The sequence below is a fragment of the Pelodiscus sinensis genome, chromosome 1, assembly GCF_049634645.1.
Source record: "Pelodiscus sinensis isolate JC-2024 chromosome 1, ASM4963464v1, whole genome shotgun sequence".
NCBI classification, from domain to species: domain Eukaryota; kingdom Metazoa; phylum Chordata; order Testudines; family Trionychidae; genus Pelodiscus; species Pelodiscus sinensis.
This window is the reverse complement of record NC_134711.1, coordinates 88393853-88421116: the sequence shown is the minus strand read 5'-3', so window position 1 is coordinate 88421116 and position 27264 is coordinate 88393853. Positions and strand designations below refer to the sequence as shown.

The 27264-nt window shown below is 44.7% G+C and overlaps 2 protein-coding genes across 3 annotated transcripts in view; both read right to left on the bottom strand.

Annotated features, from left to right (window-relative positions):
- Positions 1-13175, bottom strand: part of LOC102462423 (cytochrome P450 2D15-like) — a 33857-nt gene extending 20682 nt beyond the window's left edge. For both annotated transcript variants that reach the window (XM_075935760.1, XM_006120510.4), the window contains exons 1-4: positions 4199-13175; positions 2607-2778; positions 1071-1223; positions 309-469 (exon numbers count right to left, since the gene is read on the bottom strand). In XM_075935760.1, coding sequence (XP_075791875.1) covers positions 309-469; positions 1071-1223; positions 2607-2778; positions 4199-4408 — 696 coding nt within the window. In that variant the 5' untranslated portion in view covers positions 4409-13175. The remainder of the gene's footprint in view (positions 1-308; positions 470-1070; positions 1224-2606; positions 2779-4198) is intronic.
- A 2139-nt stretch (positions 13176-15314) lies between these two features.
- The window catches only part of LOC102462176 (cytochrome P450 2D14-like), a 17853-nt gene continuing 5903 nt past the window's right edge, over positions 15315-27264 (bottom strand). The window contains exons 2-9 of the mRNA XM_006120509.4: positions 25916-26087; positions 24348-24500; positions 22974-23134; positions 22675-22848; positions 20903-21044; positions 19344-19531; positions 18156-18297; positions 15315-16279 (exon numbers count right to left, since the gene is read on the bottom strand). Coding sequence (XP_006120571.2) covers positions 16101-16279; positions 18156-18297; positions 19344-19531; positions 20903-21044; positions 22675-22848; positions 22974-23134; positions 24348-24500; positions 25916-26087 — 1311 coding nt within the window. The 3' untranslated portion in view covers positions 15315-16100. The remainder of the gene's footprint in view (positions 16280-18155; positions 18298-19343; positions 19532-20902; positions 21045-22674; positions 22849-22973; positions 23135-24347; positions 24501-25915; positions 26088-27264) is intronic.

The window sequence follows — 27264 nt, the reverse complement described above, 5'->3', positions numbered from 1 at the left end:
AACCGTGGGTTGCCAGGGCAGGCACTTGGAACTTGGGCCTGAAGCCAAAGTCCAAGCTCCACTACCGATGGCTAAAACTCTTAAACTTCTGTGCCCCCCAGGGTGACAGAGGTTGGGCTTTAGCTCTGCCCACCCATTCCCCGTTGGGCGTGGGGCCTCCCGGGATCATACAGCAATTGTTGTTGTCAGAAGAGGTTCGTGGTACAGTGAAGTTTCGAACCCCTGGTCTGATCTCTTCATATCCCTCAAGCCCACCCAGGCAACCAAGAGGCTCCATTTCTACTAACAATCAGATAATTGTGGGCTACCTGAGGCAAGATTCCAGCTCCTATATTGAAAGCCTCCTCTATGAGGTGTAGCATCCTCAGGAATTTCTCATTGTTGTACTCAAAGCGTTTGCCAAAAGTGAGGGAGCACATCACATTACCTACGGCACTGTTTAAGAGGCAGCGGGGATCAAAAGGATGGCCTGAAAGAGACACGGGAACCAATCCGAAAGATTAGGAGACACACTGTGATCATAGCCTGTATGACATGAATTGTATTCAGTGAGACCCTCTAACACAGTGTTTCTCAACCTTTTTTTATAAAGTATCCCTTTAAAAAAATTGTAAGTACTCCCCACTACCTACAGTTTTCAGATACACAATTTTTTTTCTACCATTGAAACACATTTGTTTAACAACTTAATTGTAGCCAGGAGGGCGATGACATTTTGGGGTGTAAAAAGTACAAAAATAATAAAGTGCTGTAAAACTTAAAACAAAAAATCAGTTTTCTCCAAATTTCAGTTGTGTTGACGTACCCCCCAGACTTCTCTCGAGTACCCCTACGGGTACTTGTACCACTGGTTGAGAAACACTTCTCTAACAGCACAGAAAGAGGGGAATGCCCTGTATCTTGCTACGAGGTAAATCCCCTCCAAAATGGCTGGATCACCACCACATGCAAACTTCTCCTCCTCCACCTCTAGAAGCACTTTTCCCTCTAACACCATGTACAGCACCAATATGAACCATCTACCCCCTTCCCTTCTTTATGACTAGAGATATGAGTTTCCAATCTCATACCATCTTTATGTCTGAACGCAGAGCATAGACATCCAGCTTCCTGGGTCACCCACTGCTCCAGAGATTTCTTCCCCAGCCCAAAATTCCTCAAGGTGGAGAATGCGAACCTCCTTTGCTCCTTCCAGCCACGGCCATATCTTGCCATCATTATCCCTGCAGAGTTTCAAAGAAATATAAATCAATTAGCAGCCTGTTCTCCTTAGCCTCTGCTTGCTGCAATAAATGGAACAGGTTTGGTTTGGTTGCATTGGTTTACTCTTTTTAGTTAATTTATTTCCCCCTTTAACTGTGCCAGGCTCACAAAGGGGATAGTTGTGGGGAGAAATGGGCTTGGATCCCTTAGGAATCCACGTGCACTAGAGCTATAGGTGACACTTTCCCCTGTTGCTGGGAGTGCTTGACCCTCCCCCTTCACCTCAGATCCCATTCCCATTCCACCCAGCTGCTCCCAAGTTCTGCCCCTGCTCAGCCCCAATCCCATTCCTCCAAGCCCCATCCCTGCCCTGCTCCCAAACACCCACCATTCCCCCATCTCTTCCCTGCCTCCTCCCCTGAGCACACCCTGTCCCCACGCCACCTCCTCCCTTCCGGAGCTTCCTGAACAGCAGAGCTGTTTGTGGTGCTTGGGAAGCAGTGGGAGGGCTGGGGAGGAGTTGGTCAGCAGAGCCTCCAGTGAGCAAGAGGCAGAGGGGAGGGAAGCAGAGGGGGAGCTTGGCCACCAGTGGGTACTCCAGCCCATGGAGTCGGTGCCTCTGGCGACAGAAGTAGCTCCCAACACTGCTCCACAGACCAGACCTGATATATCAGGTTTTTGCACTGTTTGTGAAACAGGTTTTCACATTGAGCTTATAATGCCTTTGAGTCTCTTGCTGGTGGCAGCCATTTTGCTGAAAAGGAACACTGGGACACCAGCAGATGGAGGCAGCTGAACAGAAGCCCCATGTCAGGCTGTAAACCACTTTCTACTCACTTGTAACAACCAGATTAGCAAGCAGATTTAACACTGTCCATCCAGCGGGCAATGGTGTCTGTTTGTGCACACGGTGTGTGTATCCACATGCACACGTAGTACAGTCCACTGTCATTAGGCTACGATTGTGCCATGGAGGTGGCAGAAGTCACAGAATCATGACTTCCAGAGACCTCTGTGACTGCAATCTAGGGCAGCTAGTGCCCCCTCACCTGACCAAGTTCCCAGCTGACATGGTCAGGCAGATAACCCCACACCTCCTACCCAGGGGAAACCTGGAGCACGGCTGCGTGGGGATCCTGCACCTCCCCATTTTCTCATGCCTATTTTTAGTAAATGTCACGGACAGGTCATGGACTTCCATGAATTTTTCTTTATTGCCACTGTCTGTGGCTTTACTAAAAATAGGCATGACAAAAATCTTAGCCTTAATCATATTGCACACTATCCATAATGTACCCTGAAGGTAGAGTCATGTTCTTTCTATTCCACAAGAACTGACGTGCACAGAGATGGGAAATTTGCCCTGGATAATGAGAAACTTTGACTACTTGAGGGACACTTGCCTTCGCAGGTTTTTTTAAAGCCCAAATGGTCAAATAAAGAAAAGGGGGGTCGATCAGCAAAATCCTCTGATTTCTGGACCAATGCTTCCTTTACAACTTCTAACCCATTCAGCACAACCACGTTTGTCCATCCAACCTGAAAAGAGAAGATCTTTCCAAACTTCTTACTGAGCTGTCAAGTAAGAGTGAAAGACAAAAAAAAAAAAAAAAGAAACATAGGATTAAAGAGAGAAAAAACAACTAGAGAGGCTTAAAATGAGAGATACTGTACCATGGCCTGTGGAGCAGGGAGCACAGGGGCTTTGACTACAAAGTGCTTAATCCCAGCGTAACCTGGAAGCACTGTCCCTTGTCAGTGGTCACAGTGTCTCTGGATTATACTTGCAAACCTGCCCCCCACCAAGAGGGAATATCCCCAAAGCTGACAGGGGGGATCTAGAGCAGCACCTTGTTTTATATAATGATTTGTGGGGATGTGGCTGGGAAGGAAATCAGTGTCCCTTTCCCCTGTCACCTTACTTTCCCAACTGTTTTTTGTTCATAAAGAACACTTTTGGGTTTCTAAGTACAGTACTGGCTCGCTGCACAACATGCTCCATTAATGCTGGCCAAAGCTCAATTTCCAGTGAATGGGAAATTTTGTCATTTTAAAATTTGTTTCCAATTAGAGTCGGAAAGAAAAAAAAATCCCCCAGACCCTGACATTTCCAAAACCATTCTGTTTTGAAAAGTTTTTATTTCAGATTTTCAGTTTGAAATATTGATGTTTGGATCCTAATGTTGTTTGGGGATTTTTTTTTATTTCTCAATTATTACATTTTATCTATTACATGGCAGTGGTAATCATACTATAAATGCCTATGCATTGGTACTACTGATGTGTCATGAAATAATACACAGAGAATTAAAAATAAAGGACTCAAACAAATATTCTCCAAAGTGAATAAATGTTCACTTCAAAAGCACTACCCCATGGGAATACTAATCACAAACAGCATTAGTTGTCTTACCAAAAATTCAATGAAAGCACTCCCATCAGCTCTACTGTACAGCTGAGTCAAGGAGCCTTTGCTAAAACGGTATAATTCTACACACACACACACACAGTGGGGGAGGAGGGAGAAGAAGGTGAAGAAGTGTTCAACTCCTAGTTTAAGGGCCCAAATGATGAATAGTAGCACTTACATTGCCATTTGCTCAGTCATTAGTGTAAACTAGCATCAGTGCTTTTTTTATATTAACATTTACTTTAACAAGTATAGTGAAAGATACAATTACAAACTGATTTACAGTCTTGATGTACACACGGTTCTATAGTGTGTTACTGATCAACAACCAACCATTTACACTAAGTACAGGGAGAGTGGCATGTCACATGTGCACACAATATAAATTAGACGCGCTTTTCTACTTTGTTTTTATTCTGTTTAGCTTTTTCTCCTTTTGCATATTGAAATCTTCCTGCAGTGCAGCCCCTGAATAAATACACTTCAGCGCTGCCACTCGAGAACCGGACACTGATCTGGAGTGGGTGCCATTCACTAACCCTCTCTGCAGGTCAGCGAAAGGCATCTTTTTTCTCTGGCACTTACCGTAATTAGGGTAAGGTGAGGACACTTGAAATTGATCTGCAGCAAGTTCCCAAAGAAGGGGAAGGAGACAGGACCTGGGGGGTAGTTCCATCTTTTTCTGCGCTTCAAGTGATCGAAAAGAAAAATAAAGACAGCAAAAGCGACGCCAAGTGTTGTGAAGATGTTCTGGAAGGATGGGAGTTGGAACCCAAGCCAGGAGAGTGATTCCATTGTGTCTCTGTCTATCCCCCAATAATTTTTCCCTTTTCCCGCCAACACTTTTCCTCTTCTTGTTTCACCTTCTCTCAGTATCTGTCTTTGTTTTTCTCCTATTTGCCCTCTGTCTCTCTTCAGCTCCTCCCTAATTCATGTAGAAGTGGTGATGAAAGTGTTCCTGTCCCAATTGTACACAAGACATAATATATACTATCAGACATTGCTCATAGACTAATCAGTGTTCTCATGGAGCAGTTTTGGCATGTCTCACACACTTAATCATGGCCAGAGTGCTGGCAATGGTTCTCCAAGCAGGATGCTAAATGAACCTTCTGAGAAGTTTAAACAATGGGATGGTCCTACAGCACCTTAGGGTATGTCTAGACTACATGCCTCTGCCGACAGAGACATGTAAAATAGGCTACCCGACATAGTCAATGAAGCGGGGATTTAAATATCCCTGGCTTCATTAAAATAAAAATGGCCACTGCGCTGTGCCGGCTCAGCTGATTGTCGGTACATTACGGCAGTCAAGACGCAGATCGGTCGACAGGAGAAGCCTTTGTCGACTGCTCCCTTATGCCTTGTGGAACGGCACCTGATGGCAGCTCTAAGGGGCACTGCTTGGCTAGCCCCCCCCCCTTAATTCGGCCCTGCCCTCATCCCCAGGCCAATCAGGGCCTGAGGGCAGGGTGAAAGTGTACTTTTAAGCGCCACTTGCTCCCAGCAGGGCAGGAGGAGACTTTGCGCACTCCTCTGCCCCCAAACCCTGATTGGCCTGGGGGCAGGCGAGTGCATAAAGTTTCCTCTGCCCTGGTCCCACCCTGCAGAGTGTGTGGTGCTTAGAAGTGCCATGCTCTCCTGGCAGGGCGGAAGGAGACTTCACACGCTCCCCCTACCCCTAAGCCCTGATTCACCTGGGAGCAGAAGGGGGAGTGACGAAGTTTCCTCCCACCACCAGGGCCATGGGTGCCTGGGGGGAATCTTGGGGGCGGGAGGGGGCGAAGACTTCACCTGCTCCCTCACCCCCACACAAGTCATGGTCTGTGGGTGGGGAAAACAGGGAAGTGTCCTGGCCCTGCCCCTAAAAATTTTTGAAGTGGCCTCTGGCAAAAAATTATTGCCCACCCCTGGATTAGGGCCTTTTCCTATTAGATTGTCATCTGCCTCTGAACCAGTCAGAAGCGCTATGCCTGAGTCTACCTCATGTTTCTTCAGTATAATTTTTCAGCACCCAAAAGCGTGGTAGATGATGTACAAAGATGAACGATGACACAAGCTTTGCCCTGCAAAACTTAAAACCATCCATTTAGCATTTAAATCCAGATGTGATACATCTGCCTTTTAGTTAGAGGTTCTGGCATCCTTCAGGGAGGGTGGGAAAGCCGGAAGGAGAAGGGATGGGCAATGCCAGGAAGCGAGTGCAGAGGAACAGCAGCAGGGAAAGGGGAGGACAGCCAGATGTCACCAGGCAGTGAACAATAAGAAACAGTAATCAGCTTGAGCGACACCTGACCAAGGAGAAGGAACAAGAACAGCCACAAAATCTGTAGGAGAAGTCACAGTTGGGGCCCACTCTCCAGAATGTTGTACCCAAAAAAATTACTAATGAGGATTCTTGATAGAGTTCTACTTTCTCAACCACACCACTTCAGCAACAGAATCATAACAGGCAAATTAGCTCAAAAGGAAGGGGGCTGATTAGTTTTGTTACCTCTGTTGTCACTATACAGGTTTTATTTAAAAAAATATATGGCTGCTTGTCCCTGTGATATCTAACCATGACAGTCCATCTGAATTGTCCATGGCTGGACATATAACAATCAGACATCAATCATTAGTAACTTAGCTTAATTGCAACCTAATTTCTTCAAAACTATTTATACATGTTTTCTAGGAGGTCTAACTACATAGAAATGTCTGTCTGACTCCATTATTACAATCATGCAGGCAAATAAAAGGTGAACCAAGCACTGACTTTCTTTAAAGCTCACTTTTAATGGATTTTAATGCTATTTAGCCATTTGACTTGTAAAACCTCAGAACAGTCCTGCCACCTAAAGCCTACACAAGAAGGAAAATAACAGAGTTGACTCTCTGCTGACATCTTCTGGAGAGCAAGGGGAGTGGGCTGAGCCAGTCAGTATCTCATTTGCATATTAACTTCAGATCGCTTGGGGTACAGGGACATAATTTGTCTGAGTTTTGTACTTGCAACACATATTTTGGAGATTACGCTAGTGGGAACCCTTCGGGCAAGGCCTGAACAACGACTGAGTACAGGGTCACCTTGAAGACTGATGTTCACCAAAGTTGGGTAAGAGTCTTCGGACAGAAGGAGCCCAAGTTCCAGAATAAGAGATTGTCCATGCTTGGTTAATTGCTGGAATTGTTTTGTTGAGGGTAGGAGTTCTTATGGGACTATTAGACCATGGAGTCCCCTGGTACCTTGAAAACAAAAACTGAGCTGCAGTGAAGCTCATGAGTGGTTCCAGTCCTAGGGCACATGGAGGACACAACCCCTCGGCAGTTCTGGTCACCTGGCCAGCAGCAATTGGAGCAAAGTGGCAATTGGCCTCCCCTACAACTTGCGAGCAACCTGAGAACTGCTGTGTGGACTGTGGTAGAAGCAGAGAAGTTTACAGCATCAGTCTACACTGGACTAAAGACGTTGGAGAGGTCTCCCTGTTCTCGCTACTGAAACTGTTATGGCAGGACAGGTGGTAAAGCCTCAGAGTTGCCTAAGAAATGGGAACCCTGATTTTCTTGGAACCACAAACTCTGAGTAGGGTGGGAAGTTGGGGACTCATGAACTGTGAGCAGAGATTGAGAGGCAGAGAATTTGCATCGGCCACTCAGAGCTCAGTTGTTTGGGGCTGTGATTCATGCATAAGGCTACATGTCAGTCACAGCGACCTCTGTGACTTACGCAAAATTCCTATAATTCAGCTCCAGATGCAGAAACGTGGGCTTCAACCTTGTGGTGCCAGAGCTCAGGCTACAATACATCTGTGATGTATTGGTTATTGCCTGCATCCTGTCCATGACTTTGAATAAAAATACCCAGGCCAAAATCCTAACCTTACTCATGCACCCTGAGGCAGTCGGTGGTAAAAAGTGTTCAATTCTGAAGTCTTCCCAAGTTCCTTCTGCCGTCCCTTTCCTTTCCTCAGCCAAGTTCTTTTTTTAAACAGCTGGTAAATGCGTTTGTAAGCCTGTACAGATCTGCCTATCAAAGGCACCAAGACTGGCCAAAGGGTCCCAAAGAGGCTGACTTGAGCCAAAATTAAGCAAATTGTAGCAAAACAATTCTAGAAAGAAGACCCTGGCCCATGAAGGCACATTGTACTCCTCAAGCATAGCAAAGAGGTTTAGCTTTAAACTTTTAAACTCATCTTTAAGCATACAACTCAATTCATTCCTAATTTAAGGTGTTAATGTCTGGGTCTGAAATCCTGACCCTATTGAAGTAAAGGTCAATCCATTGCTGATTTTGTAGATCAGGGATTAACTGCAAACTTCCATAATAAACGTAAGAGTTTCCACATGACTGCGCTGGCGAAGCCTGCATTTTGTGAACTCATGGAGCATCAATCTGGCATGACACCATAACCAGGCCTGGCACAGAAGCCAAGACACAAAAATACTCAAGGTTACAGCAAAGGGTTGGCGTTTGGGAACCTTGCTTGGGTGAATTCTCTTGCAATTATCATATTACGAATACAGGCTGAGTCAAAAGTAATGGGCTGGACACGCAGCAAAGCATCTCAGTCAGACTTCACATGCTTAAGGAACTTCCAAGTGGAAAGGTTTATTATTTATTTTATTACTTAGTGTTCCTGGAATGCTCATGGGGTCATTAAATAAGCAAACAAAAACCCAGCAACAACAGTAAGTGCCCTAGACGTTCACCTACTGTCTCCAGCTCCATGTGGTGCATGAGGATAATAATCAACTTCTTTGGATCCAAACCTTGGCCCCAAGACTGGTGGGACTGAGTTTTGAGACTCTTTGTATCCAGAATTTGTTGCAGAACTTCAAAATGAGGTCTTCAGAGTGAGCTATCCCTGATATCTAATGACCATAGAAAAGCATGGACATTGACCCGTGAGAACTAACCACCCTAGATAATGACTGGGCATTAGGACTGGGAAGTATGTAATGGGTGCTGGTGTTAAGGAGGTTGGAATAGCTATACAGAGGGCACTCACAGGGATGTGATCAGTGGGGCTGAGCTCAAAAAAAGCATGATCATGAACTACTGATAGAACCCATGCTCCCATTGGTCCTGCCATGGGGGCAGGGGACTGGACTCGATGACCTCTCGAGGTCCCTTCCAGTCCTAGTATTCTATGATGATTCAGTGCTGCCTTTTCTGAATCAGGGCTGGATTTAGAGGCAGGTGACTGACATTCTACACCTTGGGGGAGGAAGGCACCCTGTAACTCCCTTATGCCTTATATTGCATATAAAGCATGCCATGTGAGGTATCAGGGGGTAGGTTACGGCTGTCTGAAAGACATTTCTCTAGCTGTAGATTAATATCATTAATGCATATGGAATTATCAGAATTGTGTTGCATGATGGGTGTTAAAATATAGTTGGCTTGGGGGATGCCCAGATATTACTTTTATGGAGACAATGTCAAGGGAGGTAATTAACACCTGGATGCCTGCTGTTGGTGAGACATCACCAGCCATTGCCTAGCAAGGGAGCTGCAATGCAAATGACTCACCAGCATAAGGCCACACCAGGGCTATGTCTACACTGGTGGGTTCTTTCACAAGTATGGCCGTTCTTGCGCAAGAACCCCCAGAGCGTCCACACTGCCCACCCTCTCTTGCGCAAGAAGATTTACAGTACGGTGTGGTAAGAGAGGGCTTCTTGCGCAAGAGCTACGCTCTTTTCTTACAGTGTAAGCTCTCTTGCACAACAGCTCTTGCACAAGAGGGCAGTGTGGCTGTGCCGCAGGGGTTTCTCACGCAAGAAAGCCCTATAGCTAAAATGGCCATCAGAGCTTTCTTGCGCAAGAGAGCGTCCACACTGCCGTGGGTGCTCTTGGGCAAAAACACATCTCGGACATGGCAGTGTGGACGTGTTCTTCCGCAAGACTTCTTGCACAAGATGTTCTTGCACAGGAACCCGCCAGTGTAGACATAGCCCAGGGGAATTGCTCAACTTTGCCTGGACACTCAGCAATGCCCCCCAGACATGCCTGGACTTGAGTTCTTCAAGCACAGGGACTAAGGGTATAAGAACCAAACACAGAGGCTCATGTTTGGCCTTTCTCCTTCACCCTCCTCGGCTGCAAGCAGCCAGGCCAAGAAGACTGAAAGTTCCAACTGAGGGAACTGGCCCAGATTTCAAAGGTGAAATCTGTGTACTATGGACTGCAATAGCCAGTGGGGCAAGAAAAACTGCTAGATGTCTAAAAACTGATAAACTGTGTTGTCCAGTCTAGTAGAGGGAGAGTTTAGATGGCGTGTTTATATTTTATTTTATTTTGTTAACTACTCTGACTTTTTGCCTACCACCTAATAGCACCTAAAATCCATCTTTTATAGCCAATAAACTCATTTTACTGTTTATTTTTACCAGTGAGATTGCCTGAAGCATTTGGTTAATTTACTCAGGGGGTTTACAAAGGTTGGCATATATCCACTTTTCAGTGATGTAGTGGAGAACCAATGAATAAATTAGATGGTATATTCCTGAGGTACAAGGCTGAGAACTGTGGGAGATTTGACTGGTGCCCTTCTCTGTGTGATTTGTGGGTGGCTCTGGGAGCATTCACGCCATCTAGCGGGGTGTGTGGAGCTTCACATGTGGTTGTGCTGAGAGATAACAGCACCTGGAGGGGTTGCTGCCAGTCATTAGCAAGGCATGGTGAGAGCCAGCACAGGCTGGAGAGAGTCCAGGGGGCAAAGTGGTCCCACAGTCCCAGGCTGCACCTCAGGGAAATCCTGTAACAGCAACCCAGGCGATCCTGGCATGCAAATGTATCATCTTATATGGCAGGGATAAAGCGTTCATGCAAACCACACGGCAACATTGTGAAATGGGCTACAAATGCAATACAAATTAAGATATTGAAAAGTTTAACAAATTGGCAGAGGGGCAGTACCAAAGATAATTCTTGCCAGGGACGCCATTTAGCCTAGGGCTGGCCTGGCCTGCAATATTATAAGAAAGACTTATGTACCTTGCACAGAGGTTCCTTAGCCCCCAATTCTTCCTCCTTCAGCTAAATTGGCTCATTGCCTTATTAGGATCCTGGGCCTCCCTAGACAGATCTTGAAATTCTGGCAAGGCTTTGCTTATCTCCTAGTCCCAATTCTCCTTCTAGTGTACCTATGTCTCCTCCTTCACTGCAGCAATTCACAGAGCCTCTGTGCTGCCAGTAACTCTGTATGGTGCATCTATTAATTCCCTTCCACTCTCATTATATCCTATGTCTATTTCAGCTACTATTCCAGCCCTGTGGCTAGTGACCATGCAGCATGCTCTATGGGAGCATTCATGCACACTAGCTGGGTGTGTAGAGCTTCCATGCTCTTGAGGAAATCCCCAGCCCCAAGGCTCACTGGCCGGGCTGTGTTCCGGAGGCAGGATTTGAGACTGTGTTCCCATGTCAATCTCATTCTTCATCCTGTGCTCCTGTCCCCAGACACTAACCTGACACTTCATGCCCTGAAGATGCCCCAGCATCTGCTTCCTACTTTAACGAGGATGTTAGACCACCATAACTGCCAGGATCCTTTCTTCCTGTAAACACTCAGCTTCTAATTCATTTAAATGTTTTGTTAAAAATAGGGCTGTCAAACAATTTAAAAATTACAATTAATTGCAAGATTAAAAAAGCATGATATTAATCTCAGTTTTAATCACACTGTTAAACAATGAATGACAGAATGCCTATCTAAATGTATACTACTACTTTTGGGTGTTTTTGTACATTTTCAATTACCTTCATTTCAATTACAATTCTAACTTACAATGCCACCTGCAAGTGAGAACAGGTATTCATATAGCAGTGTTGTAGCAGGTGTTGCAAGGTTTTTACATGGCAGATATGCTAAATATTTATATTTCTCTTGATGCTTTTGCTTGTAGACGCTAAAGCTTTACATTGTTTTGTAAAAATATAAATTCCCCTGCCCCCATATATATACACACACATGCAAAAAACTTTTCTGCAGGACGACAGAGTGACGTCGAAGGGACCCGGGGCTGGCGAGAGGGGGGTTGGTGAGTATAGCGAGTAGGGGGTACAGCCACCTACTTTTCTACATTTGTAAGTTGCACTTTAATAATAGAGACTGCACTATGGCACTTGTTTGAACAATGCTGTCTCTTTTGTTTATATTATTGTTTTAATTATAGACATTTGCATTGTAAAAGACACAAAGGAAGCACTGTACACTTTGTATTCTGTGCTGTAATTGAAATGAAAGTATATGAAAATGTAGAAAAACATCCAAAACAGTATTATAAATGTCAATAGGCATTCTATCACTGGTTGCAAGAGTCATGATTAATCACAGTTTTAATCACTATTGTGCTTAAAACACCCAAAAGTAGTATTATACATTTAGATGCTGAGAGAACCATCAGCCTAGAAGGCAGTCACCAGAGGTGGGTGCCACTCCAACAAAGACTGTGATCACAGGCATATCACCCAGAGAAAAGGGGGCATTCATGAGAGGCAGGTGCCAACCCTATTATACCTACTCTAAAATGTTACTGTATGCTGGTAAACTTTACTGCATTGGAGACAATGTGTTCCCTTCGTAGGGCAGGAAGCCCTCTGCATTAGTCAATAGCACCTTAATAAAGGACTAGTCTTAACTGAGTCCAAAGAGAGTCCTCTCATCCATGAGAGGCAAATGTCAGCTGCAATAGAAGGAGCCTTAAGACTCCCAGATGGAAACACACAACTAACAGGAGTAAGGGAATCCACTTCTCCTGCCCAAAAAAGTGTGAGTGGTTTACATTGCCTTTTTAAAAGCAGGATAAAACCTAAATTCTCTTTCCAGCTGAAAGAACGAGTCATCCTTGACAAGTTTCTGTGTATCCACAAAAAACAATAGTTGTCTTTGTGTCTAAGTTTTACTTTAAATGTGGCAATTACTATAGCGATTTCTTGTTTGTACTATGAGAGTACTGGCGGTTTCTTTGTGCTAGGCACTGTACAGATACCTAGTAAGAGACTATCCTGGTTCTGAAGAGCTTACATTCTAAACCAGTGGTTCCCAAACTTTTTGGCATCACGCCCTCCTTTTTGATTTTTGAAAAACCCTCCCCAAATATCAGCAAAACTTGTTGAGCAAAAAAAAAAAAAAAGGGAACTGAACCAGACAGCAAAACTTGATGGGGAGGAGAAGGGGGAAGCTGGGTAGCCTCGTGCCTCCCCTGGAATTTCTTAATGCCCCCCCCCCAGTTTGGGAACCCACGTTCTAAACAGACAAGGCAGACACAGTAGGATAAAGGAAATATCATCTCCATTTAACAGTGTCATCACTGTCTATCCCGTTTATCTGGCATGTGTGGTTGGGCAGTCGGAAGGTGGTAGAATAGCATGGCTGAGGTGCTGGTGTCTGCTGGCTAATCTCCCTACACCCTATACAGGGCTATGGGAAACAGTGTAAGTTAGCTGCTTTCCTTTTGGGACAAGGGATTTTTAGGTTAAATTTGTTTTGCTGCATACACATAATTCAGCCAAACAGCTAATCTCATCTACTGCCTACCCTACATCTCAATTTACTTTGCAATTCCCTGTAAAATAACCACATCCTCATTCCTTGATTTCTATTCACACCGTCCAAATCTCCATTCTTACAGTAACATAGAGCATGTTGCCTGCCAATGAATGCTATCCAGCACCAGAGGCAAGCAATTTTCAAGATCTAAAGAGTCAGGAAGTAATAAAAATTAAAGAATAAGAGTCCTCTTTTTATTATTTTTACTAATGTGTATAGTGTACACAAGTTATAACAATCTTTCTTGAGAGCAAATTACAGGGTTAGCATAGACAAAAAAAAACCCAACACTTTGAGACAATTTAGTGACAATTCCTCCCAGAAGAGCTTTACCATAAGGGTTTCTATTCCAAAGAAAGCATGCCAACACTTTTCTAGGCTGAATGAGAAAGGAATGTGTATAAAATGGAGGAAGGAATATGTCGTGCACAGGAATAGTGGAATATCCCTTTAAAATTGTAAATAATTTACCTTTGTGCTTCCTTAGAAGCTGCCAGAGCCCAACCAGATCAGCTGTGAGTACATGGAGGCCTCTCACTAAACACTTGTTTGGATTCCACTGCAGACATGTGGTTCCCTCATGTGTGTGTGTAAAGCAAAGGTGAAAGTTCCTCTAGTCACAGCAGCGCTCGGGCGCTCTGCTGCAGGAGCAGGTGCAGTGTGGGGTGCACTCCCAGCTGGGCCCTGCTGGCTCTCAGGACTCTCCTGCAGGCTGGTGGTGGCCCCACCAGCACTGGCTGGTCATCAGGCAGCTCAGAAACAGGAGCAGCGCAGGACAGGGACCTACCCACCACCTCTCACATGCTCCCCTACACAGACACATATCTAACCTCCTGCCCAGAGTCCCCCCTCAGTCCCCTGCCTTGACTCTTGCACTCCCCCTCCACACATCCCCCAGCTTACTGCTGAGCTCCCTGCACTCCACCCCACACTTAAATTTCTTACAGCCACTGTCATATTGCATACCTCAAACTCCTTGTCCTGAGATCCCCCCTCCCAAAAAGGGAGGTTGCTGTGTGACAGTAGCAGTAAGAAATTTATGTTACTTTCACCCCTGATCACTAGAACGAGGACAAGACAAACTCAAAACTGGATTTACATTAAACTATAAAGGCCAGAGGCTCAGCTCTATGGAAGTCAGATGACATCCATGGAAGATGTGATGAATTGTCAACACCTAATCTGAAATCTCTGCTAAATCTCCAGGAATAGTATCTGCAGCCAGTGGCGGCCCATCAATACAGGTGAACTAGCCGGTCGCCTAGGGCGCCGAGATAAATGGCTATTGAGGGCTTTGGAGGCGGGGGCGCCGATCATGCGTTTCGCCTAGGGTGCCAGTTGCCGGCAGCTCGTCTAGGGCGGCTGCTGTCTGCAGCATGGACAAGCAAATGGAAAGTGCACATTAGTAACCAATGTATCTAACAGGAAGATATCTCTTTAAGAGACCCCCTGGGGGGGGGGGGAGGAGTAAATTGTGTCTGGGTCACTGTTGCCAGGCGGATTTAGCTCTCCATATCCAGAAGCTTCTGGAATTGGGTGTGGTGGTTTGGGGGTCTGCTCCAATAAGGTCTGCCCCTGTTGCTGGGGTCAGACTCCACCAGGGCAAGCACAGGGGGCTGCTGCTTGTCTAAGGGAGGCTGGTGTGAGCTGGGAGACGCTTTGCTCAGGGGCAGAATGCAAGCTGCTGTCCCTCACTTTGCAGCAGGTTAGTGAGGTTGTTAATCCCCTACCAGGGAGCATGGGCAATGTGAATTATAGCAAGGGTGAACTCGCAGGGAAAAAGAACTTTTGCTTTCATTGTATGATTTGTATGTTGCTTTGATATTAGCCAATCGATTCTAGTTAGCTTTCTTAAGTGGGGTGAGGTGTTTAAATAGTAACAGGGAATGAGCCCTTTCTATTTCATTTGTTCTCAGTTTTTGTATTTTCTTGTAACAGGGTTTTCTTTAAATCTGTATCCTTGTGACTTAGAGAACGGAGTGACTGATTAATCAGCTGACTGATTTTATGGATTTAAATAAATAACTTTATGTTGTTAGTTCCTTTTGGGACTTAATGTGAGGAGGTTGACCCTGTGCAATCCTTGCTGAAAATCTTCACAGACTGAACTCTGGATCTCCAGTGACTTTTGTGTGGGAACAAAAGACAGGACTATGCAGCACTTTAAAGACTAACAAGATGGTTTATTAGGTGATGAGCTTTCATGGGCCAGACCCACTTCCTGAGATCAAATTGAGTTAGGTTTTGTAAGGCACTGACGGAGGGTAATGAAGTAAAGTATAGCCCATCTGAGGTTACATTTTGAAATTTCTTCTCAGGGGACCATTGCTCTGGCCCTGAAGAGAATACCCAGGGAAAATTCTAGAAAATCAAATCACACCCTTTAGTCTCAGAGATTGAGTTTTCCATTTGAACAGCTGCAGTAAACTCATTAGATGTTGCAGTGACAAGCCTGGCAGGCTCTTGATATGCTTATGTAATTACATGATCATTACATGCATTCCATTATACATTGACCATGGATACTGACTCACAACTGGAACCTACATTGTGTGCATGGGTAAATAGCCTCCCTTCAGGTAGTCACTGAAACAGCTTCAGAGAGGGATTAAAATGATGATTAATCTCAAAGAGATGCTGCTACAGAATGAAGCATACACAACAGTAAGGCCAGGTCTATGCTGCCGATCTAAATATCCATGTAAGTACATCTCTGTGGAATGTGAAAAATCGATACCTTTGATCAACGTAATTATATGGATCTAACCCTGGTGTAGACAGCACTATGTCAGCAGGAGAGCTTCTCCCATCTCCAGACCTGCTGCCTCTGGGGGAGGTGGATTAACAATGCTGACAGGAGAAGCCGTCCTGCCAGCCTGTGAGGATGTTTCAGTTAAGTGCTATAGCTCTCCTAAGATATATAAGGAGAACATGGCAGAAAACTGCACTTATCTTGGGACAGCCTGGATCTGGTAGGGGTGTGGGGCAAGTGTCGCAGCAAAGTGTCCATCCTCTCGAGGTCTGGGCTGGCCTTCAGGGAGACAGAAGGTGAAATGCTGCAGAAGGCAGGTGAAGAAGAGGAAAAGCTCCATCCTGGCCAGCTGCTCCCCTAGGCAAACACGACGACCTGCAAGAGTGGGCGTGAGAAAAGAGGGAGGAGGCAGAGAGAAGGGGGATACAATACCAAATATAAGTGACCAATCACTGTAGGTGTAAGACACTTATTGCGCACCCACAGGTTGGAGGGAACAGAGAATCTGACTCCATCTGCAGCAGATGGTGAGTCTCCCTGTTCCTAGCCCTGTGTAAACGGAGTACATAGGAAATAATTAATCAGACCAGTCAATGTGCTTTTCATTTCAATTCCCTGTCTCTGATGGTGGCCAGCACCAAAAGCTTCAGAGGAAAGTATAAAACAAAGGACTCTGTCAGTTGATTTGGAGAGAGGAATTACTGACTAATTAGGCTGACTCAAAAGAGTTAGACACACTTAAATACACATTCAAAAGCTTCAGAGGGGTAGCCCAATTAGTCTGTAACAGGAAAACCTTAAAATCAACAAATAGACTAGTAGCATCTTAAAGACTAACAAAACATGTGATGGTATCATGAGCTTTCATGGGCACAGCCCACTTCTTCAGGTAACTTCAGATAAATACACATTGACATTGGGCAACTGTCAGCTCATTAAATTGGCATAACTCTCCTGAAGTAAAAGGATCAATGGTAGTTTACACCAGTTGAAGATCTACCCCTTTTGCTCTTTGTCTTGTAGACTCTAAATGAGCAAATAAATGCCTTTAGATAAAGAAATCTGAGGTGGGACAATATGACTGTGCTACCAGGCAGGAGATTTTGGTTCTAGTATGATTTGGGTTTCCTGGATTCAAGGCAAGTACAAATGATGCACTTCACAGGATAGACTGCTGTAAATCTTTGCAGTTCTCCTACAAACATGGTCACCTCACAGCCAACCTGAAAGACATTACTGGTGTCATATATACTCCCATATCCACTGCAAAATCCTCTCTCTAGTTGTTAGAAAACCTTTATGACCAACCTCCCACATACCTCTTTGGTCTAATCTCTTTGAAGACAGGAAATTTTGAAGTCTCTCACTTGATACCTCTAGTGAACAAGCTATGGGTCAGACTTATGTTATGAGCTGGGTGAAATCTTGTGTGGCACAGAACCAGAATGGCTAATTGTTCCAGATTCAACCTTTAGAAACATATTAGTAGATAATGATCGTGTTTGTGTGTGTATTGGGGGGGAGGGGGACAACGATTATTCTTAGAGGTTGACAATGCAACCAAATGGTTCCTGCCTATGCTGTATTGTTAGTCAGACGGGAAAAGGAGGTGTTAACATATTCACAGGAACTGTGACTGTACTGATATCATGGTCATTTCTCTTTGAAGTGTGTAGTAAGCTACCTGTAAATGGGAAGTTGCTATATGTATGTAGATGTATTACCAATAGGACCTAGAAAATAGGTCAAGGCTGCTATTGTTCACCAAAGGATTGCATGCTGTCAGGGAGGCTGTTAGACAACCATAAAAAAGAACTCTAGAGCCTTGATCCTTTTGTTATCTCAGCCGATTTTTAATACAGAGGCAGCAATGTGAGATGGCAGAGGGTTCCCCAGATGTGGGGCCGAGAGCTCACTGGCTGCCAGCCCTGCGCCCAGGGACCATCGGATAATCATGTAACCACTAAGATTTAGTGCGGTTACTCAACTGTTAAACAATATCTAACATCCCTGTTACATATGCCTCTGGAGCAAGCAGAATTTCAAAGCTAGAGCTTCTGCCTATGAGAAAGGAAGAGGGGGAGCTATTTTGCAGATTGCATATCAGGGTACCACCAGAGCACTGTAGAACTGGCCATGTTCAGCACAAGACTGGGTTGACCTTCCCCTTGGGGGAGCTGCTTTCATGATGGGACACCTTCCATTAGAGGATATCTGCTCCTCTCCCAGCTGCTCCTCCCTTGGGACTTACCTGCAGAGAAAGGCAAGAAGGCCTCTGGCTTCACAAACTGCCCATCTGCATCCAGGAAATGCTCTGGGTAGAACTGATGCGGCTTCTCCCAAACTGTTTCATCCTTCAGTACTGAGGACAAGTTGGTGATGACTGTCGTCCCCTGACCCACCCCAGAGAAGAAAAGGGTTCATAAGAATGTCACATGAGAGCAGGCCAGCACCTGCACTGTCAAGATCCCCATCTCAATAGTGGTTATAGTAGAATGCTTGAGTGGAGGGCACAAAACCCATCTCAAGTACCTAATTGAATGGTATGATCTTATAGTGCAGTGGAGAGGGACTGTTACAAGATCCTAGCCAGTGTGGAGCATATGCTGTGCAGCCTGACTCCCTTGAACATTGCACACTAGCTAGACTACAAGTATGCAGCTGATGTTTTTATTGGCTAATGAGTTCATGTGATGAAAGTTGCTTCTTTTCTACTCCCCAATTCCTTCAGATATTTTCTAAAGATAATTTTTGCTTTAGTCACAGTGTGCTGATTGAGAGATTCCAGACTACAATTCTCCCTGTCTTTTCAGAGAAAGTTAGAGCTTTTCCCTCTCCCATGCCTCAGCCCTGAGCTACAGAAGCTTCCTCTAAGGAGAAAAGTGTAATTTAGTATTATATGGTTTTGGTCTGTCCATGGGACTGTTACGTAGGACGGCAATGAGCGGCCATCGTTGTGTCTCTTGGAACTGGACTGAGATCCACAGTAGTATCTGAACAACTTCAGATAATAAAGAGTCTTAGTTGACACTGTGCTGGATTTGAAGTGGTGACCTTGTGAGAAGTTTCTAGATCCCATTCCACATTCCTTCCAAACAGTCTATCAGCATTACCTTCCTCCATCTACAAGCAGATGCACTGAATGTTATTAGGTGCCCAAGACAAAATTACAATCTACTTTTGTAATGATTGCAGTGCTTAGTTGCGTTTCTGGTAGAGTCCCTGTTTTCTGAGATAACCAAAGACTTATTGAAAATTGAGATAACTATATAAAAAAGGCCCAAGCCCTTTCAAAACAGCACATTTGATAACTCAGCAATGGTTGTATGATTCAGGGCCCGGTGCTCTACCCCACTCTGCAGGGAACCTTGGGGAGATTTGCATATGGAATGTCTGCAAGGGGAGAGGATGTTTGCGCCCCCTGCTTGGCCTGAGATACCTTTGGAATGAAGAAGCCTTGGAGCTCGGTGTCCCGGTATGTCATGTGGGGCACTGCAACAGGAACGATATCCCCATAACGTTGAGTTTCGTGGATCACAGCATTGGTATAAGGCATGTTCACTTGGTCCTCCATCTGGGGTGACCTGTCCCTGCCAATCACCTTATCAATTTCCTCTTGGACTTTAGCTGGAAACAAAACAGTGGAACTGTTACAAGACCCTAGCCAGTGTGGAGCGTATGCTGTGCAGCCTGACTCCCTTGAACATTGCACACTAGCTAGACTGTTGAAGATGATGTAACATATTTAATGATGCACGTCAACACCATAGAGTTGAGGAACCTACAGATTAACCCTTAGGGTATAAATTCTCTGAGGCATGGATTGTCTGTTTATTATTATTTGTACAGTGCTCAGCACAATTAGGAACCAATTTTGACTAGAGTCTGGGTGCTATTATCATATAGAAGAAGAATTAATAATGTGGTTTATATCAGCACTTGTGAGCCACCTTCCTATCAACCACTGAGCAGTTTACAAGTGAAGTATCTCTAGGAAGTGAGTGCTCTAAGTGCCTGGGAGGTGGCTGGTGATGGTGTCTGGGGGACATGTGGATCACAGCATTGGTGCCCCCTTGGGGTCAGGAAGGATACCCAGCTGTGGGATGAGGACATGGCTCTTGTCTAGACAAACTTTGATCCATGTATGGACAAAGGTAAACATGGTTCTTATCTGGACAAAGTAATGTGGAATTAGGAGCAGAAAGAGAATTACACTCATCCTTGGTTACTCAGGCCAATTTACATAGTAATTCTCCATTATATGGGTTAATAAGCTGTCAAGGTTAGAGACATCCTACTTAATCCATACTGTATTTTATCAACTTGTGCATAGGCAACAACTTCTTAATTTCCTCAGAAGTGCTCCACTCCACCCCTTCCCCAAGGCCCAAACTGCACTCTGCCTCTTCCTGCCCCCACTCCACCCAGTCCTCCAAGCATACACTGACTTTGCTCAACTTCCCTGCCCCGCACAGTGCTTCTAGCATGCCGCTGAACAACCATGGGTTGGAGGCTCTGGGAGGGAGGGGAAGGATGTGATGAGCAGACATTCCAGTGAGTTCTGTGTACACACTTTTTTCCCCCATGGATGCTCCAGGGCTGGAGTCAGTAACTGTGCACTTGTACATCTGGCATTAGCACGTTTAAACAGGTTAGCATTTATCCCTAAGGAAGCCCTAAGAGACAGAAGAATTATCAAATAGTTACGAGGATATCAAAGTGCACCTCACAAAGAAAACTAGTGAGTTCTCCTTGTGACGCTGAAATCTTGAACAAGAGTTTTCTCTCTCCTTTCTCCCTCACCACAGATCTTTGCTGTCCCCCACAGAGTATTCCAGTGGGATGATTCCCCCGTTACTTCTGTGACTGCTGCTATAGCAGCTTCGTAACCCCTCCCCTTTCCCCCAACACAAAGATGACAGCAGATGCCAAGCAGTTCTGAGTGGGAGCTGCAGCATTGGTAGAATCAGTCACATCTCCACTCGCCCTCTTCCTTACACTGAACGTCAGGATAGAGAAGTATGTACAGCAACGCCCAGCGCAGGGTGGTGGAGGTCGTCTCAGTGCCAGCAGAAAACAAGTCAACTGTTACCAAACGTTGGTTGTTCTCATTGAAACTGCTCCCCACATGCTCTTTAGCCTAAAAGGAACAAAAGAGAATGCGCTGTTCTTACATCAAAACAGGAGTTTCAACCATATTACAATGTTTCATTTACATTTTTTTCCTAAATGAAATGTCAAAAGTGACATGTTCTCATATTTCATTGAAAATTTTTGCGACCAGTTGTTGTAGAAATATATAAGCACAGATGAGATTTTTGTTTTGGAATGTTTTTCCAAAGTGACGAGTTTTGTTGGGGAGAGAGAAGCACAATTGCAGATCATGGCAATTCATATTCTCACATTGAAAGGTTTAATTTTTCGCAGAGTGCAGCACAACATGTTCATGACAACACACCATAATGACTCCTTGGCCACACAGATTTCAAGGTGTAATCATTTATCCCCACACTTCATGAACTTCATCAGAGATAAAGCTCAGGACTTTCTGCTCTGAAAACACAGGTTGTGTCTTCGCTGCAATGTAAGCCCAGGGATAGTGGCACCTGAGTCAGCTTACCCTGGGTTAAAGAACCAGGACATGAACATCCACAGTAGGGTGAGTCAATAGGCGGACCATAGAACAAACCTGTACCACCAAAACCCCATTTAAACAGACACTGAAGTGTTTTAATTTCTTCTTTATCATTATTTTTATTATTTTCTCTAGAGTCTGTACTTTGCCAATATCTTGACTGAGAAGTTTGGACCATGACAAAAAATAATTGACTATCACTGAAAAAGTCTACACAGACTGTCAATCCTGTATTAAGAATTTTCTAATCCAGACATGAACCTCGGGCTCTGGCTTCCACACTGTACCCGACAAAGCTGAATGAAACCAGTCATATCCCAGACTCCCCAGCATCTTCCCAGAATGTGGCTGCTTTCACTGTGACTGTGGGAAAGCTTTCAAGCTAACCCTGAACATTACAAGGTGTTTGACCAGCATACCAGTGTCTTAGGATAATAATTTTTTAAAAATATTATAACAATTAATTTATATATATGTGTACACACACACACAAAATTAAAAGTAGTAATTTCATAATGAAAAATGTAAATGCGCTGTTCTTACATCAGAACAGGAGTCTCAACCATATTACAATGTTTCATTTAAATTTTTTTCTAAATGAAATGTCAAAAGTGACATGTTCTCATACTTCATTGAAAATTTTTGCGGCCAGTTGTTCTAGAACTATATAAGCACAGATGAGATTTTTGTTTTGGAATGTTTTTCCAGCCTGGAATTCCCAACAGCCTGCCTTTGAAGGAAGCTGTGACTTGGAAGGATGACATCTTTACTGTGACCTTTCCCAAAATGATTAAAAGTGTCTCTAAACTGGTTGGCTTACATCAGTGTTGTTCTACAGCAAAGAGTACCCAGGTACAATACCCACTTGAATCAGTGGAAGTCTCACCTTTGACTTAATTGGTTATTGCATCAGATCAGGCCATAAGTGCAATCTCTGTGCAAAGTAAAAGCTCCAAATATCAGCCTATTTAGCTTATTACTGAGCTTGAACTCATTAGATAAAACAGAAGAATGGAACCCTCAGTTGCACACAGAAGTTCTATTAAGGGTAGGAGTTTGCTTGTAATAGGCTAACAGGAAGTGTTCCCATCACAGTTAATAGAGCCAAGAAGAACTACACCTCCTCTTCTCCCACCTTTTCGATCTCATGTAGAAAAACATCAGTGAAGTCTCTCTTTTGGGTAGGATTCCAGGTCGCCTTGTGCTCCTTCACTAGCTCATCTGTGAAGGCCAGGAGCTTCGCTTGTGATTGGAAGACAGTCTGTGGCACTCCGGGTATGTGCAGCAACCAAGGTACTACTATGAGGAACTAAGATAACAGAATCAAAGCAAAAACCATACTCTTTAACTCCCAGAAAAGAATAATTAAAATAAAATCTTACTGATCAATCAAATGGCAGCTTTTTACTGATCAGTTCATATGTGCTGGGTTACCTGGGGCAGGAATCCACTTTCTTCATTCAAGGCTTCTTCAAACACACGGAGCAACCTCTGAAATTTCTTATTGTTATAGTCAAAGCGCTCACCATAGACGAGGAAACAGATCACGTTGCTAACTGCATTGTTTATAAGAAAATGTGGATCAAAAGAACGACCTGAAAAACATACAGAGCCAACCAAAGACATTAGGAGACACATCATCATAACCTGCCCTTCTCTTCATGGAAAGTATTAAGCAAGAAGCTCCCCTTGAGGGCAGGGGACTGGACTTGATGACCTTTCGAGGTCCCTTCCATCCTAGTATTCTATGATTTCAAGACTGCAAATGGAGCAAACATGTTAGAAGTCCCTGTCATTCAGGGAAATTAAGATCTTGCCACCTCTCACATACTAATAAAGATGTCCTGGTCAATATTTGGAAGAGAGACCACCATGGAAAATGTAAAAATTACAGGTTTGTGCTGTGGATTCAGTTATTGGCTCTCATCTCTTTGCCTCAGTACTGAACTAGTGCCTCCTGTGTAAAGACCAATATTACTGTGCTGCTTAAGATCTTGTTTTTAAGACTTCATGGCTTGTTCTGGAAGGGTACGTCTAAACTACATGCCTCCGTCGACGGAGGCATGTAGATTAGCCAGATCGGTAGAGGGAAATGAAGCCGCGATTAAAATAATCGCGGCTTCATTTAAATTTAAATGGCTACCCCGCTCTGCTGATCAGCTGTTTGTCGGCAGATCGGGGCAGTCTGGACGCGACGCGCCGACAAAGAAGCCTTTCTTGATCGGCACAGGTAAACCTGGTTTCACGAGGCATACCTGTGCCGATCAAGAAAGGCTTCTTTGTTGGCGCGTCGCGTCCAGACTGCCCCGATCTGCCGACAAACAGCTGATCGGCAGAGCGGGGCAGCCATTTAAATTTAAATGAAGCCGCGATTATTTTAATCGCGGCTTCATTTCCCTCTGCCGATCTGGCTAATCTACATGCCTCCGTCGACGGAGGCATGTAGTCTAGACACACCCGAAGAGTGTTAGTATTGAAGCCGTCACCACATTCCAGTGGAGGTATTTACATTCTATCAACATAGTTCCCCTTTCACTTTCAGTTGGAGATGTTGGGCTTTTTTAAAAAAAAAATCCCATCACAAACTGTCATGTTAAAATAGCTGTCAGGTTCAATCTGATAGGAGGCTTTATGATGGTACTGCATGAAAGATCATTGTGTGTCTGGTCTCCAGAGCACTTTAGTTTCCTTATGAAATTTGAGCTATTGTGTTATTTCTTCCTTCCTAATCTGTTGTATTATCCTTTTGTTTCCTTGTGTATGGGAGTTAGACTGGTCCCTCTGCCCCTTCTTTTGGGTGCCACAAACCTTTTTCAGAACAGATCGCAGAGCATAGAAATCCAGTTTCCTCAATCACACGCTGTTCCAGGGATTTTTTTCCCATCCCAAAGTTCCTCAAGGTGGAGAGTGTAAATCTCCTTTGCTCCTTCCAGGCGTGTCCATATCTTGCAACCACCAACCCTGGAAAGTATTAATAAAGAAAAGACACAATAAACTATAGGAGCACAGCATGCAAAATTCACTGGACAGGAACAAAACAGGGCTGACTTGGAGGGGCTGGTTTGTGAGGAAATACAAAAGGAACTGAGTATAGCTTGCCTAACTGGCAGCTAATGAGAAAAGTTATTGATCCTTCTTAGGTGTAGCTGGTTAATGGAGAAGGGGAGGGGATTATTCAGGGAGGTTCAAGATGTAGGAAGAAGCAATTAGATGAAATTCAGGGCCAGATTCACAGCTAATAAACTTGATTTGTAAGCCACGCTATATTCAGAGGGTGAGAGCCTGAGATTGGGTGCCAGAAACATTTCCCAATGATTAGATTGACTAAACTACTCGATAGTCTCTCACAGTAATGGATGCCCCATCACAAATTATTTAAAATTGGATTGTACAAAGCACTGGAGAACATAGTATACAGAGCAACCTTGCATTGGCCAGAGTATGAGACAGGACAAGGCTGAGAAAATAGGCAACACATAATGGGAGCCTAGCGGTAGGCTAAGCTTCTCCAAACCATCTTTGATAATCCTCTTTACCATGGTCTGAGGCAGTGGGTGGACTTGAAGCCCCTCCAAACAGGCAGGATTTGGGGCAGCTCTGGCAGGTGGGTAAATGGCTCAGGGGAGTGGACTAGGGCTCAGGGTGGCTCAGGCAGGCAAAGGTGTGGGCAGGGCTCTTCCAGCTGTGACGGGGGCTCAGGGCTCCTCTGGCCCAAATGGACAAGAATGGGGAGGGGGAACAGCATAGGGGCAGGGCCACAGGTGAAAGTGACAGGTCAGGAGAGAAGCCTCCTCAATGAGAAGAGGGAGGTTCATGCACTGCCCCTGGTTGATAAGATATGACTCTATAGATATTTTTCAGCTCTTCTCTTTGTTATGAAAGTGCTTTCAGATAATAGAGAACTCCAGCCCAACCAACCTCCTTTTTAGGAGACATTTGTTTCTACCCTCCCCCACTTTCACTCTTGAGTCCTGAAAGTTCCCCAGCAGAAAGCTCCGTTTTTGTTTGTTTTGACAAGTCAAGGGAGGTACCCGCTTAGTGTGAGGGAGTTAATGAGACAAGAATATGCCAGTTCTGGCAATGGCAGCCAATTGGTATTCATTATCATCTACGTTCTACTGAATGTTTCATAATGGCCAAGTCAGTATTTGTAGCAATGCTGCAGTCGGGAGTGAGAATCCCCATTTTCATCTAGTCTGACTTCCTCCTCATGAAAGGTCGCACCAGAGGCTGACTCCAGCAAAAGCGATCTCTGCAGAGACAGGAGAGGGAAGCAGCTCGCTACCTAAGCCCCTTCAACCTCTCCAGTTTCTGAAATGATAAGGCCAGTCCCTCTGCAATGTTGCCAGAGAACTGCTGGGTACCAAGGTACTTGCCTTCGGAGTTCTTTCCATAGCCCAAGTGTTTATATATAGGAAGGGGTGGTCGGTCAGCAAAGTCCTCTGCTTTTTGGACCAATGCTTCCCTTATTGCCTGGAATCCATTCACTACCACCAGATTGTTCCAGCAGTTCTGAAGACTGTAGACGTTTCCAAATTTTTTACTCAGCTTCCAAGAAAAGAAAGAAGGGAAAATACATTGTTAGAAGCTCAATGATGCTTAATTTTGCTGGAACTCAAAGCCTGAAAAAGCGTTATTGTGTACACTCTAACTTTGATGGATCTCAGAGCACTCTTGGGCTTGTTAGTTAATCACTGATGTGCAGCTACTTCTGGAGTGGAATAATTCACAGCAGTATTATGAAGGGAGTGAAGAATACCACCACTACAGCTGAATGTTCAGGAAGATTGGATGTCAGCAGAACGTAACTAGCCAAGTTGAAATTTGGCCAAGGATTTTGTCAAAGTGTCAAAAGGTTTTTAACAACTACAAGAGGTCAGGACCTCTCTGTGTCATAAGTATGGATTCTTCTTAAAAATTATGTGGTGGTGCTGGTTTAAGCACTGACACAGGGAGCTTTCTACAACACTTCCTACAGCATGTGTCTTTGCACAGGAGTTATCCCATTCTAGCACTGACCAGCCCCATCTTGCTTAGTTTATGAAATCTAATGTTATCACAGAAGGTACTGCAGTGCTGGCTAGATACATGTGAAATATACATTACCAACATAATGGTTGGCGGCATGGTGTTCACTGCCATGCTGGCAAAAAGGTGTCAGCTCATGCCCAGGCTGCAGGCACTAGCTAAGAATTAACAAACTCATACCTGGAGACCAGACCAGTTCACTTGCATGTTTGTAATATCTGCTCAGAACTTGTGATCCTAGGCATGGTACTCCCCTCTGTCCCCCTCCGTCGGTCCCCCCCCCCATCCCGTTCCGAAAAGCTATCAAATCAGCTGGGTCATCAGGGAACATCACAGTACAAAGAGTTAATTAATGACCCAGTTGCACCTTGGAAATGCTGTGTTCCAGGAAGCTTGTCCTGTGCACTTGGAAGCTGAAAGAAGGGAATAAAACAAATATACAGGAAATGTTTCTGTCTTTGCCTGTCTGATAGGGGGATGTGAATGACTAGTTGACTAGTCGATTTGCTTATCAGACAGTTGACACACTAGCCGATTAGTCACTCCCCCCCCCTTGCTGCCTCTATCAGAAAGAGGCAGTAGGGCGGGGCAGGGAGACGAGGGGGTGCTTCATAGCTGCAGTACCACGTGGAGCCCGGGACCCAGAGTTCCCATCTGGCCATGGACTGCACGCGGTGTTTCAAAGTGGCAGTGCCAC